We start from the raw sequence: 18,622 nt of genomic DNA, 5'->3' as shown, positions 1-18,622 counted from the left end.
GGTACATTATGAGCCGGAGTTGTTCCGCGCATTCAAACGCACGGGAGCGCGAACGTACATTCGAATATCTGGATAGAGCAGGAGAAAGAGAGAACTCAAAGAGAGACAGAGGAAGAAAGAGAGAGAGACTGAGGAGAGATGGTATTGAAAAGCTACGGGGGAACATCGCGCGTATCGTGCGTTATGTTTGGACTATTCGGCTAAATATTCCTGAAGCATTTGGATATTCGTCATGTTTCTCGTCACCTGCGAGAGACAATCTCAGGACGTGTCGCGTAATGCTGCAGCTGGTAATTCATTTTATACTTAGCGTTATTGCGACTTACTGCAATTACGCGACTTTACCGTCGTAAAAGCAAAAACATATTACAAAAGAAAAGCAGCAGTCTCTCTTTAAGGAGACGCGTTTAAACGTCGGTCCCGAAGAGGGTGACTCGTCTTTCTTCTTCGGGATTGCTGCTACTTTTAATTAATACCCAGAAAAAAGAGAGGCGAGCGTGTTCAGGCTGGCGTGGAAAGGCGGCATCCGCCGGATTACCCTGCTCTCCTCGCGGATTTTCCGCGTTTTAATTAGTTTTTTGTCTCCGCTTTGTTTACTCTTAATCCGTGCTGCCACGCGGAAAAACGTTTTGAGTTATTGCTGCGAAGTGCAGCGCGTGCAGTCTCGTCGCCGACGCTCGTCTCGTGGCCGCGCCATCGCGTGGCTTAAATGTGATTAAAGCATCGTTTTCTGTAAAATTGACTTAACTCGCGCGGGGATGCTGCCGCGCGTATCTCATTGTTGAAACAAAGCGCGCGACTTTAGTAAATTGAACGCCGCCGGAGAATTCGTCTTCGTCCTGTTTGGTACTTCTTCCAAATTAATTACACGAGACGTCATCATTTAATTACGGCGTCTTCCCGCGGACGAAAGTGGCTTGTGAAACATGAATCTTCTCAATTACGCATACCTGAAAGTGCCTCATTAAATATTGCCACCGATAGTCTGCATGATAAGAATATTTGGTCGAGGATTATTCAATTGTCACAATTCTGTCGGCGACAATTAATTCAGTTAGGAATATTGAGCTCAGTCAATAAGGATTCGATTTTTCAATTTCCTCCTATCCGTAATTTCCGTTTGTTGGAAGTCACTAGTTATAACTAGCTTAGATTATTTTTTGGTTTGTATAGAGGGCACCACGTGGGTTTTGTTAATAGCGGCATGTATGCCGGTGTATCTATGTTTGTTTTATAATTCGAGCTTTTCCTTTTGTTTTAACGTTTTGAAAATTGTGTGTGCCCTCAAAGAGCTTGTAGTAAGAATAAATATAAACGCATATATATTGTTCAAGTGAGTGTGATTATTTCCACAAGACTGACACACATCGTGCGCTCAAGTACTAACACCGTTATCTCTCTCCTCTTTGATCAGCAGTCGCGACGCTGATTATTACTGCATTAACATTATTATTATGGGTATTAGCATCGAAATTACCATCGATTTATCTTTATCAGTATACACTGCATTGTCGGTGAATCTGCACAAAACATATGCGAAAGATAATATAGATACACGAGAGCAGCGTATATTTTCACGTCGCGTGAGATTCTAAATTTTCAATTTTTGAGTCAATGGCACTCACGATGCAGCCTTTTGCAAACTCTTCCACCGTCGAAACTTTAGCGATTTCTGAAAAGTTTCTCGGTGATGACGACGAAAAAGGTTTTCGATGTCGCCGTGATCGCGCCGACTGCATTCGAGAGGTGCTAATAATACTTTATTAAAAGCTCGCGCGCGACAAACAGAGAGAGAGAGAGAGAGAGAAAGGAGAGACGATGAACTCCCGGAAAAGGGAATGCGGATCGATACGTGAAGAGCGGTCACGCGAGAAAAGCGATGGATCCACTGCACGACCCTGCCAACGATCCTGAATTAATGAGCCGCGTTAATTTACGATTTTTCACGAGTGCACGAGCTTGCATCGTGACATACGTGCGGGCGTCACGACGGCACGCGGCGTCGCGAAGCAGCTGGCCGTCGCGCCGCGTTTCCCCATAAAATCTGTCAATGGGAGAATCGATTTTTAACGACCGTCCGAGACTATTCCCAACGGGCATGTTTTACTTCCGTGCGCGAGCCATAAAAGTACTTTAGAGACGCGATAACGGGCGAGGCATTTTCGGGTTAACGTCTCCGAAGACGACCGTGAATCTTCTCGCGAACTTCTCTAATTTTCACAGAAATCACGCCAGCCGAATCTCCAAGGGAAAATGACGCTCGGAGCATGGTGATGCGCGGGGACTCTGAAATACGACCTGGCGTTCGAAAAGTCACCGCGTTGCATTTCGTGGTTCCTCTTCTTTTTACATTTTATATTCATATCGACATTCTCTCTATATAATTTGACAATTTTTTTCTGATATAATAGAATTCGAGCTGACCCCGGTTCTCTGTCCAACTCGGGGGGAAACACTTCTACGTACGTTCTGGCAAATTAATTCGCATGAATGGACTAGTGTGTCTCGTGGGCCTCGACTCGCGAATTCGCGCGACTACCGGCGGCGGGCGGAAGAGTCGGCCGAGGTGCGGCTGGCTGCACGCATGATCGCGATAAATCTCAATGGAAAGCCAATTACTCGGTGTCGGCCGGGGCGAAAGTTAGCGGGGGCGCGTTAATGGGGTTTAAGTGAATGGTACTGTAAATTGTGCCATCTACGTCGCTGTTTTAGTTCGGCGATAAATTCACCGAGGCCCGGCGCGTTTAACGCGGGCCCTCGTAAATCCCAGCAGAGACAGCGACCGAAAAACTCGTGCTTGCGAAAAATTCGCGAGCGAGTACCACGATACGACCCAACCGTCGTCGTCGCCACACGCACCGGTTAGCCTCCGTCGGCGCAGATAAATATCGCTGCCGACGCGGCCTTCGCGTCCGCTTCTTCACGCGTATTTATCGCGTTAACGACCCTTAGCATATGTCCCCTGTCACTCTTTTAATACAGTCTAAACGCGGCGCTCGCGGATACGCTCGTGCGACAACTGCCCGCGAGCACGAGCGGGAGCTCAAAGAGAGACGACCCCGAGAGACGTAATTCTCTACCGAAGCGTCTCTCTCTCCGCCACCCCCTTTTTCATCGGAGACGCTTCTGGAACGGTGTATCACCATCTTCTCGCTCCTCTCTTTCTCTCTCTCTCTCTTCCTCTTTGTTCTTCTTTCCTCCTATCTGCTCGCACCTACCCCGCTCACCCTGTCTCTGTCTGTCTCTGTCTCTTTTTACGTACGCGCGCGATTTCGCGAAATAAAAACGTCGCGCCAAGCCTCAGACGCTCCAAATTTGTCGTGACAAAAATACGCTTTATCGCACGCCGCCGGGTCTCCAGACGCACCACAGCATAGGTAGACTCTTCGCCGGGACGCTTCTACCGCGCAGTGCCGGATTAAGGATGCCCGACGAGCGCGCACGTCCCACCGAAAAGAACGCACGAACCGCGATTATTGTCGAATATTTATGCGTCTACTCGCGCACGCATGCGGCTGTGACTTTAAATTAGATTAAATTAGATCGCTTATGAAGCAGCACGCACCTCGGCTCGCGATTACGAGCGGAATTAATGCGAGCGGACGCAAATGGGACTGCACGCGCGCGTGGTTTTTATATTGTTTGCCGTTAATTTTCTTGTACACGCAAAATTCGACAGCGCGAAAATACGACACAATGAAATTACCGAGTGGAAAGAAACGAGAAGGCGGAAGTAAAGAGAAAATTCTGCTTTCTGAAGAGAGAAAATTCACGCGTCAAAGGAAAAATGGAAGGAAGGTCGCACTGTAATTTATTTATCCGGCACCGGATGAACGCATCCCCCCGGACCTCTTTTAATCCCGTGGTGGCTTCGAACGACGCAAACGTCCGCACGTGAACGTCTCGGTCGTGGTTAGTTAACCGCGGCCTATAAATAGCCACGACACGACGGCATAACATTATTTTTCCAAAGAAACGACACATCGGCCTGTCTCTCCGCAAAATGCCTCTGCTGCTATTCCGCCCGCGTCGCCGTTCCTTCACTGCTGCACGTTCGCGCGACCGCCACGCGGGGGACGCCGTCGCGCGAATTCTGCGTGATGCGACGCATACATTTAGTTAAATTAAGAAACTCACGTGCTCTCTTTCTCTCGTGGTACGCGCGCCCGAGAAAACTCCCGAGGCGGGCCAATAAATTTCGTTCGCGGCGACGACGCGGTCTGGTCCGGGAGATGCATCTCAGGGACGAGGATGAGGGATGACACAGTGTGAATTAAGAGAACGAATAGTTGATACGTATCATTAAACATAACTTAATTCCGTTGCTGAAGATGATGAAGATACGGTCTAGTTCGTGTAGAGTTGTAAGTGTAGGGATTGATTCTTTTCTTTCACACGCACGAGAATGGAAGAATAACTTAATAAAAAAATAAAAAGAATAATAAAAGAAAAAATAAGAGGAGAATTTAAAAAAGAACTGACGATATCATGTCTTTACTTTTCAAGAAGAGAGGTAATTGATAATTTATCATATACACGTACTAAGTTAGACATAATTATTGTCATCGACATCTTGTCCAAATTCTCGCAAGGTCTTAACAATACATGTGGAAATTTACTGTTGCAGATGCGCGGAGGGCTTCACGGGTCTGCGGTGCGAGACGAAGGACGTCAGCAGCACCGGAAGTGTGTATAACCGGCGTAGGGCGCCCTTCTCCTGCAAGCTGGGACTCTCTACCTCGTACTACTGCTAGCGATAATCGCGCGGGGCCCTTTAACCTTAACATGAGTAGACCCTTTTTCTACCCTTGCGGTGTACTTGGAGCCTACGCGACAGAGTCGTGAGAGGGCCAACGCGCGACCAAAGAAGGAGGAGGAGAAATCGTGCGGAGAAAATCACGCGAATCAGGGGCGCGAACACGGGAGACACGATGATGACAGGGCGAGACGATTAGCGAAACGACATAGGGAAAGAAAAGGAGGGATATAGGTAGAAGAGTCAGAAGCGACGAATTTCGGTTCCGCCGATCTCGGGCATTAGGACGGATCCTGCGTACTTCGTACAGAAACAGGTTCCAAAACAGTTCGGACCGGACATTCGTACCTTTATTTCTGTTCTCTTTTTTTTCTTCATTTCTTCACTTTTTATCCTCCTTTTGCCATTTGTTCGCCTTCTTTATTTCTTACTACTTGCCGATTTGTTCTTCCTCTCGTGTCTCTTCTACTGCCTCTCTCGTACCCTCCTGTCTTTGCTGCTTCACTTCTTCTTCTCTCTCCTTTCACCGCTCCTTCTTCTTTTTTTCGCTTCTTCTCCTTCGAGCGTTATTACCGGTAGCTTCCTTCCAGAAAATCGTCGAGAATCACGATGATGCTCGCGGAAGGTTCCGCGACGTGAAGGAGGTAGAGAGAAAAACGGAAATGGCGGCGGGGAGAATAGGCGGATGATGCAAGAGATCATGAATGTGCAAATGAGCGTATGCCAGCGCGCGAAAAGGGAAGGAAAGGTGAAAGGGAGGGACGTGTCGGTCTCTCGACTCAGTCAATGCTCCCTTCGGCGCCATGTCGTCGGGGGAGAATTCTCGAGTGACTATCGCCGACTATTCGTACTTGGCGGTGCTTGACCTCCGATGGGAAAACCGCCGTCGATCGCACGACGGCGTGGAAACGCGTCGAAGAAGCGGCTCGTGTGTCCGCACGTACTTCTCCGGGGATCTCCGCGAACGGGAGAATAATACCAAAGAGCCCAGGGTCTCGATGAACGGGCGCGAGCAGCGGCCGACGAAATCGTCGCCGCGACTGAGAGCGATCGGATAAGAAAATCGGTACTTCGCTCCTCCTTTCGGCGAGTTCTTTTCCCTTTGAAGCCGCGCGACGATTGGATCAGCGAATACTTTGAGTGATCGGATGATCCACAAGTATCGAGCTTCGGTGCTTAATAAAACCGCGATCATGGGATAACAAATACACGAGAAAAAATGGAGAGAAAAGTTATTCTCTCGCGGTTTCGCGGATCGTAGCTTTAATCCGCGCGATTCGAGTCAGCTCCGTTTCGCAAAAACAATTCTGTTCTTCAGCGGATCGCCAGTGATTTAACGAGTTGCTTGATGAAGCACGGACAGCGCGAGAGAAACGGAACGTTGATATTCGACCCGTCCGTATCCTCGTGTCCTAAAAGTTGTTAATTATTTCTGAACGGACGAGAGAGAGAGAGGCACGTTTCCACGCGCCGAGAAAGTTTCTGCGGATTAAACTTGCGGTCTACCAAGCCGACTATCTTTTTCCTCGATCCTTTTCTCGTTTTTTAAACGGGTTTATCGTTCCTCGGCTCGGTTTTATTGAAATCGCGGGAGGGCTAAGAAACTTTAGCCATCGCATGTTCGTCGCTGTAGGGAGGTCACGAAATCGGTTCAAAAAGGATAATGCAGCGAGAAAATATTTTAACCCGCGTGTGGCATTTCTATCTTTACACTTCGGAGAACATAAATCTTAATTTAAAAGATGTCCAAGAACATCCTTAACATCGAAAATTATTGAAATATAATAATCGATTTTGGTAATAAAATCTTAATTCATGAAATAAAATTTCACAACTGTTAATATGAAAAGTCATGAGAAACATCTTTAAAAATCTCAAGAATTTTCGATGCGATAATCGATATATATTTATGATGGAAGTAATTAAAAGTGAATATGATACCTTTATCGTAACCGGAAAAACGATTCTTTTTCAACAAAAACCGACAAATTCCAACAATAGCGACGACGTCGCGACTGCGAGTTTCCGAGAATGTAAATTAAATAAAGGCAAATTACAAATCGTATCTGTCAATTGAGTGGACAGGGAAATGGCGCGAAAAAAGGGAAAAGAAACCGATCGATGAGTGAGTCGCGGGAAAGAGACCACGGGGCAAACGCGATTTAATGTAAAATACGATAGCGTAACGCATTAGGCTAGCAGAGGTATATAAAATAGATAAAAGGGAAAAGAGAAAGATAGAGAGAGAAAAAGAGTGAGGACAAGGAAAACAGAGAGAAGGGAAAGAAAGTGAGAGGAAAAAAGTGAGAGCGAGTCCTCGTCTCGTCAAGGAAGAGAAAGACGAAGTCGATCGTGAGGTTTTTGACCCAGAAAAATAACCCGACCTCTGAAACCTTCTCTGCCCTTATAACACAAAAAGGGCGAGGGAGCCAAAGCGTTCACGAAGCGTCCACCAATATGCGTTTTAATTAAAGACTTGCGTGTGAAAAGAGCGTCAATAATAATGGTGGTCGAAAATCATGGAAAAAATCAGGGGGAGGAGAGCCGAATCTTCGGGTAAATTTTATCCAGAGAGGCGACAATGATCTCAAAATCCGTCAGAAACCTCGACGAGGACGACGACGTGCTCCGCACGCGAGTAGAAACGGGACGGGACGGTATGGCGGAGGAGAGCGAGGGATGCGCACTGTGCTCCAGCAGTCTCGGGACCCTATTTATGTTTTATATTATATATTATATATATTATATATATAAATATGTGTATAAACATTTTTAATTTATTTATTTAATTCATTAATTTTATTGATTTACGATTAAACGTCATCTCCACCTCGGTAACCGCCTTTGTTCTTAATCTTCCGTTGACCTTTCTGCACCATCTGCACTCTTCTGTTCGTATCGCTTTTCAGCTGTCTCGTGATATCCTGGATTCGCAAGAAGAGCACACGAAATCTTTCACCTGGGTTTCGCTCGAAATACTGCTCTAGACACGAATGGAAAGCCGAACGGGGTATAATTTTGGAAGTTGTACCCTCTGAAGAGAAACGAGACATCGCGCGTTTCCTTCCGCATATATCTCGAAATTAAATTAAAAATGTCCTGCTAGCCAAGTTCCATTTCTCCTTTTCATCGCAAATATTTCCGACTCTGCAGTTCTCGTTAAAACGTATATATGTATGTATACTATATGTCACACTCTGTCTTAATATATTTTTGATTAAGCTATAACGGAAAAGGGAGAATAGTTTCTGCAACAAAGACTAAGGGGCAAGAGAAAGGTCGGGACATCTAAAATTACGACGATCTGGTTTCAATATGGCCGTTTGCCGTCTCTTCCTCTTTCTGTGCACGAGCTGTCGTCTAAATAAATATTTTATGCTCTGTCCCGTTGCATTTGTGGCGAAAGCTTTCGTGTCGCTCTTCCACTATTCTTCAAGCAGGTAGGTGCACGTTTTTTTTCGTTTGTTTTATTTCGCCACGTTACGTTCTAATTTACGTATCATCGTTTTATATACATTAATTTGCATTAATACATTTTATAGACATTAATCTCACTCTGCGATTCTTTCATCCGGACGTTGTCGCCGAAATTTCGGACGTTGCACGATATGAGTCTTGCCAATTTGCCGACTCGTTTCGCAACATTTACGCGCTTAAAAGGCTCGTATTAATTAGGGTTTTCTCCTTGATGTCTGAAAATCACGTCACGGTTAGCGTATTAGCGAGAGTCCGTTGCAGCTGTGTCGAAATATACCAAAACTCCTATTCAAAGATCAAAATTATACGAATATGGAATACGAAATTGGACGTTAACAGACACGTGTTCGCATCAAAAGTCAGAATTCCGGAAACATTTATTATATTACGAAATGAAAATAAAAGCTAAATACTCTACACGAATTTCCGCATTTTCCGCACGAACGGATACTTTTCGTCCCTTTCACTGTAAGAGATTTGCTACGAGCGCCGATCGCTCTCATTAAATTCGCTAGGGACGAGATTTCCCGGAGCGAAAAACATTTTTGGGCGAAATAAGCGAGACGGAATTTCAAAGGGAGACGAGAGAAATTTTCATACTTGAGGGACAACCCGTTGCTACTCTCGGCATCTTATTGCATTCCGGCGAGTCGTTTTGGGACAAGTCACTCGTCTTCCCGCGGAGAAATAGCTCTTCGAGTATTTTCCTCCGGGAAAAACTGGGGAGCAACGCGTAAATAACGCAAACGAAAGCGGAGTGACATAAATTTCGGAATCGTCAAAGGATAACCACCAGGAGGGCGAAAATTGATGGGACCGTGAATACGGAGAGGAAAAACGGCGTGCATTTATCGCGTTTAGCTGGGTGATGAGGTGAAACGGCAGCTCGATTCGTAACGTAGAAATATGGAGAGTGAAATTACAATTGTAACGGAGGTATTACCTGTCGAGAAGCACGGTACATCATAAAAGCAAAATAAACACAAAGTCGGCGAAATTATCCTAACGCTTTGCCACAAAAGCGAGAAGCAATTCATGAGCTATTACCGTATCATTACCGTACTCTTTGATCGATCGAGATGAAAGAAAACGTGTTTTAAGCAGCGCCCGACTGCCTGCCTGCAGTCGTTTATAATTCACAGATTGTTAATGCACATTTTCAAGAGGTGGAAGTCAATTGCAAATTTATGCAAACGAATTTAATGATATACGTTCCGTGTAGAATCTAGCAATTTCCATTTTCCTCAAAAGAATGTATGAAATTAACTAATTAGCGCACAAGCAGTCAGGATAAAAATGAAAGGACCTCGATATTGCACACAGTATCGATTCCGTTGGATAACTGTTTCGTGCGACTCAAAAAGCGATGCAGATTGACGAAACAAAGGGAGAGAAACCGAGAAAAAGACAGCCGACGGGAACCGGCCGGCCGGGAAATAACCATGGAATACACGAATATTCACTCTCGATCCCGGCATGTATTTCGCGGGCTTGTTCCGTCGTAAAAAGCGTTCTCCGTGCAGTCCATAAAGTTCGAACTGCCGCTACAGCGATCCTCGTAAACGCTTCTCTTAATCGAACTTCGCGGAGCCCCAGAAGCAACTTTCTTCGTGGAAATCGAGAAGGCTAGGGCAATCACAGATGAAAACTTACGAGTTAAAGTGTAAACTGCAGATTTATGCGGTAATTAAATCACGGAACATGTAGAAATATTAGTACCATTAACAGATTCACCGCTATGACGGTCACCGGTGACCGTCGTGGTGTAAATGAAAATTCACGGTCATCAGACCGACATGCAATAAATGCATTAAGATACGTGAATATTATTATAACACGCAAGTACTTATATTTGCGACATAATGTGACTGTTTCATGATAATAGAAAAATATGAAATAGATAAAGCGCACTTGTAAACAATTTGATATCTTTATTAAAATTATAGAAATGATTATGTGGATACGTTACGGTAAATCTTGATAATCCAATGATGTGAACGAAAAATCAGCTAAATTACGCTTATGATGCGTTAATGTCGAAGTATTAATTCAGTTAATATAAGAATTTTCATCCAACAAAAATAACTACAATGCAAAAGTATGTAATTGAAATTACGTTATAGCGCACAACAGACAATTTTGCTATTGTAGGAATATACAAGAATCGGGATCGTAATCTTGGCATCATTAGTTTCCCTGCCCTCGTTGGCTCGAGGATGAAAAATTAAGGACGATGACTCGACGACGCAGATAGCGATGCCAGTTGGACCAGGAAAAATCTCAGGGAAATTCAAAGAAAAGCCCTTTCACCGGGAATTTGATCGTACGCGTCAGTGTTAGTCTCACGCGGACGAATCCGCTGTCCGCTTTCTTATTCTCCGTTCTTCCTGCGCGTCCCGCCAACGTACTTTTATTATCCTGGCGTATCCTCGGACATCCTCGAGACGCCGGTGCCCCTTTTGTGCGCGCCGCCGATTTATGAAACACACAATAACGTCCGCCACAGGAAGGAATAAAACCGTATGAATATCGCACGATATGATGCGCGCCATATTAAAGTTGCCTGACACAGCGAGAAAAATCATTTTCCATATGATCGCCAGCATGGCGGAAGATTGCGTCCCTGACCGCGACAATGAGTTTTATCAAACTAATTTCCTAGAGATACATTGATGGATATATAGATCATTCGATGCGCAAGCAGCTCACAGTGCGACAGACACATTGCTTATGATCGGCATGACGAAAGTAACTTTGAATAAAATATTCAAGTGCGGATGATTATTTATCGGAGTTTGTGCAACTGATAATGCGAAGCGCGTTTCAGTGAACGCTTAAAACATCAGTAACGAGCGATTTCACAGGAAAGATCTTACAGGACTGGATGATAATTAATAGCAGATAATGGATGAATAATTTCCGATATTTATCGAGAAATGCAATTAATTGCCAACGGATAAAATGTGCAAAATAATGGGAGAAAAAAGGAATAATTATATAATATAATTAATGATAAGCGCTTTTCTCTGTAATTTCTATGTAACTGACATTCGATTTTGCATGTCTAAAATTGTTTGAGAGCACTTTGACGATAACCTGATTGCTGCTTCATTTCCGTTTGATGAATATCCAAAATGCGAGTAGTTAAAAATTTGATAAAGATGATATATTGCCTGACACATATAAAAAACTAAAAGTCGTCACGAAGAAAAAGCATGGAGTAAAAAATTAATATTAACATTTATAATATTAATGTTCTTTTAGTTTTTAGATTTTGACACAACCATTTCAAAGTAAGGTATCTTCCACTTTCTCTAGGATCTTATAAAATATACGTGTATAATATTAATATTTATTAAATCCCATCAACAACACTGCGCTCGATTTACTCTTATAAACAAATTTTGAACTAACACATTGCGTGTGATTCAATTATATGTTCTCATAAGAGTGACCTGACAAGAAGTTGGAATGATTCACAAGTAACTTGATCGTCCCACAATTCCTTAGAATTCTCATGATTCGTGCGACGGTCATACCATCCGACATTACTAACGGTGCACGTGCACCTCCGGCCTTCACGCCCAGCCTCCGTCGAGATCTTGACACGCGAACGTGCCTTTGCAGCCGGTGCGAGCGTACCCTTCGGATATGTCCGACTAATTGACAGCGGACGTTGAAGGTGTTCCGCGGAGAACCGGACCCGACCTTTGACAGATTAATTCCTGAGGGAACCTACATGTACGAGGCCCCAGAGATGACACTCACGCGCTATCGAAAGCTCGAGATCTCCAAGAGGCCGGCGCCTATCGAATCAAACGTATACTTGACACAATGATTTTCATTCGCATTGATCGTCATGCAGAAATATTTCATGCGGTGTGTGCGCGCGCGTTGATTGCTGACTGGATTTTCGGAACTACGCGATTCTGTCAATAACGGAGCAATTATTATTAACGGATAATACTCTCGCATTGCGAAATCCCGAAATCCGACCTGATTACACGTTTAATTAACGCGCAACTAAAGCGCGTCAACGCAGAAATACTCGCCGATAAAACGTCGATGCGCGGAGGTATTACGTGATTTGGGTTTGTTAGTTGTTTGCTTACTGCCGATTTGAGGGGGAAGAGGAGGCCGGGGAGCATAGATTTAATGCCAACGGTTATATAACGGAGCTATTTATCGGGACTGAAAATATTTCATCCGTTTTGCAAGAACGGGAACTCTGGTGCCGAGCAGTCGGATTTAACAACAATATTTATGATTCGCTCGCGGCGATAATAAGTGCGCATAAACATTTAGCGCGACGGGATCATCATCGTCCGGCCGGTGATTTTCGATCAACCAGTGCACGCCATCGCGAGCGGAAACAATGCGCTCCGATGGGAATTCGATCACCCCGGGAACGTCGATTTCCGCGCGCGAATAATCCGACAGGCTTGTTCCGCCTTTTGTTCGTACATGACAGCCACGATAATAATATTACCATCCAGCATCACGCGCAACGGGATCTGCGAAAACGGCCGAGGGCAACGCTCGTGATGTTCGATTTAGAGTGTAACGAAACACGATTACGTCGTCGTTCGATTACATAATCGCCTGGCGTCTGTGAAATCAATTGCCCGCTTCACGAAAGAACCGCTTTGCTCGCTTGAAACGGGCCAACGGAATCCTAGATAGTTTCGAATTTCTCTAAATAAATCAGAATTTCTTGTGGAGTTAATCAAGCTCAAGAAACGATTTATCAATACGTCATAGATTTCCAGCGATCGCGGATATTCCGATCGAATTAGAGCCGATCTGACGCGTTTCGCGATCGATGTGTCCGGGCTCACCCTCTGCTCGTGCAACGCTCCCCGTTGATGACGTCCCATCAATCCGCAATCAGGAGAACCGATGCAAACCGGACAGCCAACGACGACTTTGGGCTTGCCGGTCCCAAAGGGGACCGATTGTTCGTCGGGTATTGTTAATTGTCACGAACGAATAATCCGAGGTGGATGGAGGAGGAAGAGGAGAAGGTGTAAGAGGGGAAGAGGTGTCTCGCGTCGCGCGTGTCCGCATTTGCACGTGCATCAGGCCAGCTCATATGCAAACTGAAATCACGGCCTCGCAACGGCTAGGCAGCCTGCATAAATACGCGCCGACTGTGGCTGCCTCCTCCCCCCGCGGGAGCTGGACTAATCAATTCCGCCGAATCACAGAGAATTTTCGATTGCCGCTTCCCCGCGTCTGATCAGCCCCGCGCCCTTTTGCTCTACCTTGCCATCGTGTCCCTGCAGCGCGACGCGACACGACACGGGGAAAAGGGAGTTTTATTGTCAGACTAATTCGGCAAAAGAGAATTGATTGCCGGCCCTCGTTGGCTCGGTCGCAAACCCAGTGTTAGCTTCTCCGCCCCGCTGCAGCCCAGGTTCACTACCCGCACCCTTTGTCGATAATCGAAATTTAACAGTATCCGGTGGCCAGCGAATCGGCCATTAAGGGACGCGAGAAAAAAACGGGGTACACATGTGGGAACACATCGGGAATCTACAGTCACGCGTTCACGTGATTTCCGACAAACGGGGGATGAACGAAGGCCGCGAGTTGTACCAGAGAAAAATGTTAACGTCACGTGCGTAATTAGAGAGTTGGTCGTGAAAAGCATTATCTCCTCAAAATTGTTGAGAACTTAATTCTCGAAAAATGTTTTATATTTTTTTCAAGTATGTAATTATTTTTTTACAAGTTTCTTCGATCGGTCGTTTTCCGTTCTTTTTCTGAACTATCAATTATACCTAGTATCAATTCACGAATTTTGCGTGAAAATGAGAAACGTCAGCACTTGAAAAATTGCAATATAACACACACACATACACGCGTGCACAGAGAGGCACCAATGCGTAAATAATTCGCGCGAACTTGGCCAACTCACCAAGAGCTCCAACTTATTCGCGCGCATCGGCGTAATTTATTACTCATTATGCGGTACAATTAGATCGCGCTAAGCGACTGTTTAACAGATGCACAGCGAGAAAGCGCAGACGTAGGATGCACAGAGAATTCAATTTGAGCAAACCCAAATGGTGCGTATGTGTACTGTAGCGTAATAATAATGCAGATATTAACGACGGAAAATTACGAAATGGGCGAGCACTGTGCTCAGTTACACCGTATACGTTTTAATTATAACTAACTAAACAACGTATCTGCATTTACGACCTGACATCACGGAAACGGACGTGGATATTCTCGCGCCTTCATAATCTGTTTCCCGAACACGAATTATATCTAGCGCTGCCAGGCAAGTTAAAGGAATGCCTCGAGATGAGAATTTCCTTCGATCGCACGACTTTCGTTGGTAGAATCGTGGCTCTCGCATTCCGCGCGCGCGCTCGTAGGCAGAGAGATCCCTATTTTGAGATTCCTTCCGACGCCTTCCATCCTCATCGCGCGAGTAATCAACCCCGCGTTAACGATACCACGGGATTCCCTCGAAAGATACCCTCGTCTTCAACGTCAAACGGAGATCTCCATTTGTGCATTGTATGATTTATTTAGCGAGCTAAGCGGCGGCACGCGACGTCAGACATACTTTCATACAGGGTGTATTGATTTAAAACCCGACAAAGTTTAGGCGAAAAATATGCTTTCAAAATGCACAGATCTAGTTTTTTTTTAACAAATAGACTACATATTTTCTTTGAATAATATTACTAATATTTTCAAGAATATAAAACGCGTATCATTTTTTATTGCGATTTAAATGAAATTTTATTAAGCTGAAGCTTGCTTCAGATGGAACAGAAAATCATACTTTGTTATTTATTCCGGCTTTTGAAATCTGATCCGCTATTGTGACTTTCTTAAAGCAATTCGTGAATTAATATATCATTTAAATTCTCTAAAAGGAATACTGTACAAAAGGCAAAATCTAAAACTTTGCCGAGCACAGAAAACATTCTCTGCCGGGAACACCCTGTATATGCGTATACGTGTTCCTCATCGCGTGTAGACTTGATTCTCGTCGTTTCACGATCATCCATCCATCTTTCTCCGGTCCACTGTGGAACGAGCGACGAAGGGTGAAAGACGAGGGATGGCAGTTTCTCATAGGAAAATGGTGAAAGAAGGAAATGCGTGCCTCGAATTTCACGGGACCGATCTTGTCGTCGAGGATCTTCATTAGCGCCTTAATTAGCGCCGAATACTGAAGCGAGCTTAAGCAAAATCGGGTTTCAAAATGCGTTTTATGCTCATCAAGCTCGACGTGTTAATCACACGAATTTTTTCTCTGATGAAAATTATTTTGATAAAAAAATTGATTTGAAACCGTAATTTTATAGAAAGATATAAATATAACGTCGCTTTTTTGGAAGACAACAATTTCGCACGCGTGCAGATGCATCTTGCGTACGTTCCGGTAGCTTGTACTCTCGCGAGATTCGTTAGTTGCACTGCTGCATTTTTTACACACGAATACTCCCGGGAACATGCGTAATTCTTTGCAATTTGAAGAAAAAAAAGCAAAATTAATGTCTCGGCTTCGAAACTTCGCGCAGAATGCTCGCGCGTGCTGCGATATATGTATATTTAATAATCGCGTCACTACATATGCTAATCCAGACGATGATCGGATTAAAACATTGCGCGCGAGCCTCGTTTCGCCGCATTTACATGTTTCTCCTCGTTAAAAAAATATAATAAAAAACAGAGGTAAAAGAACACGTAGATACACGGCGCTGACCACTCGTATTAACGAGAGGGCGGTTGTTATTCATACATACGTACATGCCAGTATTTCATAAATTTAAGGTCACCACCACTGACGCGTAATCGCATGAAAAATTCAGAAATGTCGCGCTGAAATTATCATTGGAATTACGAGCGACTCGTAATCTAATTAATTACAATATTAATTACGATCTTTCACTCACTCGTCGCTCTGATCGGACCGCGGCTACCGTTTACTCGTCGCTCACGAGCACACGAGTCGGACGTTTTAAATCGATGAAAGCCTCTACAGCGAAAACAACGTGACAAAGGCCATTCAACGTATTTCGCAATATATCCGGTGCAGATAATAACTCGTCTAATGAAAGCGTTTTACGCCACACGCGAGAACGCACGAGGCTGTCCATAGAGAGATTGTATCGCGCGCTCGAGTTTCTGTCTGTAATTCCGCTTGCATGCGAACATTTAGACACATGATTAAAAATTAAAAAGTGGGACTAATTATACCCGCACCAAGGGAGATACGTCTATTGATTTTAGCGCATTAGAATACCGTCGCGTTGTCCGATTTGTCTCAATGATTTCGATTACCGTATTTGTCATTGTTATTAGTTTAGCAATGTAATAATGTTGTAAACAACTTAATAATGTCAGACGAAGTATAATAATGTCAGAACAAACGCGAAAATGTCAACGCAAGATATCTCTCGCAACGTGACGCAAGCAAATAAAGAGATCTTTAAAAGATTTAAAGAAAAAGAAAATTATATCATTTACGGGCTAAAATATCGAAGAAGAAAATCTTCTACTTCTGCAATGTTGAAACTTTTCATGCAATATTGAAAAATCCAGCCGCGCGCAACACATTCGCACTATCCATGCTCAAGAAAATTCCATTGATGGCGAAATGATCGCGTGGGAAGAGGAACCATGAGAGACAACACGAGAACGGTGCTCGTTCGCGATACGCTTTTCCGGACTCACGAACAGTTTTTCGATTACATCCTGTCACACATGACGCTGCGGAAAATCGCATTAGCAATTTCGCAATAGCGAAAAGGTCGCTCGATGCGGAGAACAGTTCGACGGAACTTTATCGCGAGTGCATCTTGCAATAAATGCATGGACCACGCTGCACGTGTTCATCTCTTGCCGCTTTGACGGTCAATAATCAAAAATTCATGCAAAATTAAAAAATCATCGTTGTCTTGGTACCTCTGCCAAAATGAGATCTTCATTTTCCCTAACAGAGAATCTCCGCAGATAGAAGGATGCACGCGGTACATTTGGGGACACTACCAGATGCGTAAAAAATACTCGATATCGCGCGCCATCGAAAGAATTGAATTGGAAATTCAATTTCGCGCATAGACGATCCTATCTTGACAGAGGAGGAGGAGGAGGAGGAGGAGGAGGAGGAGGAGGAGGAGGAGGAGGAGGAGGAGGAGGAGGAGGAGGAGGAGGAGGAGGAGGAGGAGGAGGAGGAGGAGGAGGAGGAGGAGGAGCAGCAGCAGCAGCAGCAGCAGCAGCAGCAGCAGCAGCAGCAGCGCAGCGCGTCGGGTATTCGAAATCGGTATTCGATTCCTCGCACTATTATTAAAAGTAAATAGTCGCCGGAAACGAACCGTTCTCCGCGCGGTGCAAACAGCGAAAAGTTTGAGAGTAAGGAGAAAGAAAAATAGGCGGGAGAGTCGCCCCTCGGCCCTTCGCCAGCGCCGTTTCGCAAATTCCGCCGGTCTTCGGGCGAAAGTTTCCCTTCGCGGGGAGGCAGGGAGGGGGTGAAGAGTCGAGGCGTCTAATAGGGAACGCGGGAAACATCGCGGATGAATACTGGCCCGCCGCGTCCGAAGGAACGAATATCGATTTATCGTCTAGGAAAGTTCCGATTCTCGGCCACACCGCGACTCGATCGCTGTTTGACTTTCGGAAAGAAAGGCGCAACCGAGGGATGTAATGTGTGGGTGTGTGTGTGCGCGCGTGTGTTTTCCTCTTTCGAAAACCGATTGTAACTTCCCTCACGGATCGCTGACGCGACAAACTTTCGATAAAACAACGGACGGATATCGCGTAATGCTCGAAGTTGCCGGAGAGTTTACCCCCCCCAGGAGATGTCCCGCGTTGTATCGCGGGTGGAATATAACGCCGAGGGTTTGCATAAGAGAAACGTTTACGGAAACGTTATTTTCCCCCGTCTGATATTCCAAATATTCCGGCGTGTTCGGCCCCATGCCAAAGTTAAGACTTCAGAGTTGTCGATTTATTTTTACAATTTCTTACGCGATACGTGATGAAAATATTTACTTAGTAACGATGTTCCCCAGTGTTTACTAAGATTTATCAAGAGATTTAGCACAAGATATACATAACTTTATAGCATACGATATGTAAGATACATAATAATCAATTTCTTGCATTTTGAAACTTAAATTTTTATTTCTTAAACATTAAAGCTGAAATTTTCGTTAAAACGCAAGATTGACGAACATAGTTATTAAATATTCGTTGAATTAATCAACATTTACTGACGTCTCATTTTATATGTCTGTGTAAGCTAACTTACCGGCGCTCGGAGCGTCGCCTTTTCGCGCGTAACCTCAAAGGTGCAAGCCGTGAAATTATGCCGCGCCGCACATCATCCGTGACGCTGCGGACGTCGCATAATCGAACGAG

General features: G+C 44.7%; 1 protein-coding gene across 2 annotated transcripts in view; it reads left to right on the top strand.

Moving 5' to 3' along the window:
- LOC105287539 (protein vein) overlaps window positions 1-18,622 on the top strand; it is a 318,479-nt gene that overhangs the window by 275,713 nt on the left and 24,144 nt on the right. Inside the window, exon 5 of one of the 2 annotated variants that reach the window (XM_020034337.2) lies at window positions 4,628-4,686. In XM_020034337.2, coding sequence (XP_019889896.1) covers window positions 4,628-4,686 — 59 coding nt within the window. Of the gene's footprint in view, window positions 1-4,627; window positions 16,681-18,622 lie in introns of those variants that run through there. The other variant, XM_011353130.3, reaches the window with a different exon arrangement.

The sequence above is a fragment of the Ooceraea biroi genome, chromosome 5, assembly GCF_003672135.1.
Source record: "Ooceraea biroi isolate clonal line C1 chromosome 5, Obir_v5.4, whole genome shotgun sequence".
NCBI lineage: Eukaryota > Metazoa > Arthropoda > Insecta > Hymenoptera > Formicidae > Ooceraea > Ooceraea biroi.
Note: the sequence above shows the minus strand (reverse complement) of the source record. Positions and strands in the feature narration are given on the sequence as shown.